The sequence below is a fragment of the Echinops telfairi genome, unplaced genomic scaffold, assembly GCF_000313985.2.
Source record: "Echinops telfairi isolate 266 unplaced genomic scaffold, ASM31398v2 ScPeMD7_7469;HRSCAF=8507_1, whole genome shotgun sequence".
In the NCBI taxonomy this organism is placed as follows: Eukaryota; Metazoa; Chordata; class Mammalia; order Afrosoricida; family Tenrecidae; genus Echinops; species Echinops telfairi.
The window spans coordinates 4,069,147-4,071,670 of NW_022111373.1; the positions used below are offsets into that span (position 1 = coordinate 4,069,147).

Genomic DNA, 2,524 nt, shown 5'->3' on the forward strand with positions numbered 1-2,524 from the left:
TCATTTTCCCGACAGCAGCTCAGTACTTTTTGAAGGGCCTCTCTTTCTTAGGGTTTTGTGTTTCTCTGTAAATTTGGACCACTTGATATGGGAGAGAAAAACGACAGACAGACTGACAGAAATCAAACTGAGTCACAGAGAAAAAGTATCAGTTTGATGTCAGGGTTTTCCCATGTTTGAAAAGGAGCTTTAAATACAGCTGGGTCCACAGGAGCCTGCAGGTGAACCTCCCTCCAGCTCCGTGGAAAGATGCTGCTGGCCACCGTTCTGGCTTCTGCCCTCTTCCTCTGCCCCCTGGCGGGCCAGAAGTGTCCCAGCACCGTAGGGGTCTTCTATGTCAAGCACCTCATCCAAAAGCTGCAGGTAGGTTTTGGAGGTGGGTGCAGGGAAGGGTAAGACGGCGATTGCAGACAGACGTGCGATAGAGATGCATGAACGCACTAGTCGCTCACTGTGGGTTCTTGGCTTCTGACTAGGCAGATCCGGCTTCCCAATGCAGCTGCGGCAGGAACGTGAGTACCTCTTCTTTCAGGAACTTTCCTAACTCGCTTGTCTTCCTTTTCACGCCTGGAAGCTTCATGACCAGAACCTTCTCTCTTGCAGGTGACCCACTGCTTGTGTCTTCCCGTTCCTTCTGTAAGTATGGGGAAGACCTGGAACTTCCCTCTTGTTCGTAAGTCAGTATTGATAGCTTCGTTTGCCTTATGAAGCAGAAAGGGGCTACTCCATTGAAATTGTTAACAGATTAATGGTAACCCTAGAGTGTTGTAAGAAGCAGCTTTTCTCGTGTGCTTGTGTGTGATTTGGATGAGCCTTTGCAGAGCGAATTGGTTTTCCACTCAACATGGTGGTTTGTGGCACTGATTACAACCCTCACAAGATCCCAGCACTTTCCCTGCTTCCTCCCTGTGACTGTCGCTCCCCGACTTCATCTTTAGTCCCATCCCCTCCTGCCTTCTGGACTCTATCCCCGGGTCAGCGCTGCTGCCCTTAGGGTCCCCAAAAGCTCTCGTTCTTACTGAGGGGTTCATCCCTCTCTGTCTTCTGGCTGAAAGTTGAGATTGGTTAAGTTACGGATGTGAAGGGCATCTCAGGGCCACAATCCCAGAGGCCCCACCAGGCTCTATCTGACCGGCATGATTCTGAGTTTTTCCCAATATGTCCAGGCCCTTCTACCATGATCCCTTTCAGAGTGGTCGCTTTGCGCAATTATATCAAAGCGGACCGAAGAACGTTGTCCTCCGGAGAACAGAGTGACTCTGTGGGTGGAGGAGAAGGGAACAGGATTCCCCACTTTGGAAGAGAAGGGTGCTCCCAGGCCCGATTCTGTTGATTCTTTGTCATCAAATGCCTCACAGACAATTGGACAGGCTGGGGAGCCAAGCTAGTGTCAGGAAGAGGCTAAGCGGCAGTGTGTTGCCTCCACCAGCAGGGCGGGGAGACCTTGGGCAGCTCGGCAGCTGCGGCCAGCCGTGGTGCCCATCACAGTCCCTCTGTTAGTGGAGTGGGAAGAGCGGCTGTCTTCTGAGGAGGAACCACACGCTCACGTCCTCCTCCAGGCCTCTCAGCGTAGACCCCATGATCTGCACTGCTGGTGACTGTCGGCTCCTCGCATCAGTTTGCTGGGCCAAAGCCCTTTCTTTCTCTGCACAGGAGCGTCTGTCGAAAGGCAGGCTCAGAGCTGGCTATTTCCAAGGCCCCACGGGTCTCACATGCCCGTAGATAGAACATTCTAGAAATCTCCTCCAGGAAAATGGTCCCATCTAAAATGACGAAAGAACCTTTTGTAGAGTGGCCAAGGATCTGTCTGAACACAGGCAGGTGCTGGTGACCCTTGGCTACATTGCGATTGTCTCGGGAATCCTTCTCTCTGAGGCTCCTTCTCGAGCCCACCCTCTGAGTGTCTCTTCCTAATCCCGCCTTGTTGGCCAGGACAACTGCTCCACGCCGTGCTTCCAAGAGGGGCTGTCGCAGATGACCAACTTCTCCAGGGGAACAGACACTAACATCTACCAGGTGATAAAGATAGTGAAGAGCCAACAGAAGAAAAACTGCCAAGTGAGTTTGCTTACTTATTTTTCTTCCTCTTTGATTTGCTATGGTTTGTGCTTTTGAAAGTTGATGTCAGTCCTACTTGAATGAGGAAAGAGGTCTAGGCTGGAAGTGGTGGGCTCAAGATGGACAAGGCAGGTCTAAGAGATTTCACCGGCACCCATAGAGTTAAAAAGATCTGCCCCCATCAGTCCCACTGGTCTTCCTGGTTTGGAAGGGCTGGCAGAAGTGCCCCCACACTTGGCCTCTCCTTAGTGGATTGGGAAAGAACTCCCTCTGAGGACAATTGGAAGCTGCGATCTAGAGAATCCAGGCCTAAGCCCACATACGGAATGATTCCCAGGATCAGTTGGCTCGCTGAGTGGATGGGAACGAAGGGGATGCTTTTTAGGTGTCATCTGGGGTGCTGCCACGTGTGACAGCGGCTGATGTGCTGGACCAGCCACAGGCGGGAGAGTGCCACGTGTGACAG

At 52.1% G+C, this 2,524-nt stretch overlaps 1 protein-coding gene across 1 annotated transcript in view; it reads left to right on the forward strand.

Moving 5' to 3' along the window:
* The first annotated feature begins 249 nt into the window (after nucleotides 1-249).
* The window catches only part of IL9 (interleukin 9), a 3,763-nt gene continuing 1,488 nt past the window's right edge, over nucleotides 250-2,524 (forward strand). Inside the window, exons 1-3 of the mRNA XM_004697004.1 lie at nucleotides 250-363; nucleotides 604-636; nucleotides 1,933-2,058. Coding sequence (XP_004697061.1) covers nucleotides 250-363; nucleotides 604-636; nucleotides 1,933-2,058 — 273 coding nt within the window. The remainder of the gene's footprint in view (nucleotides 364-603; nucleotides 637-1,932; nucleotides 2,059-2,524) is intronic.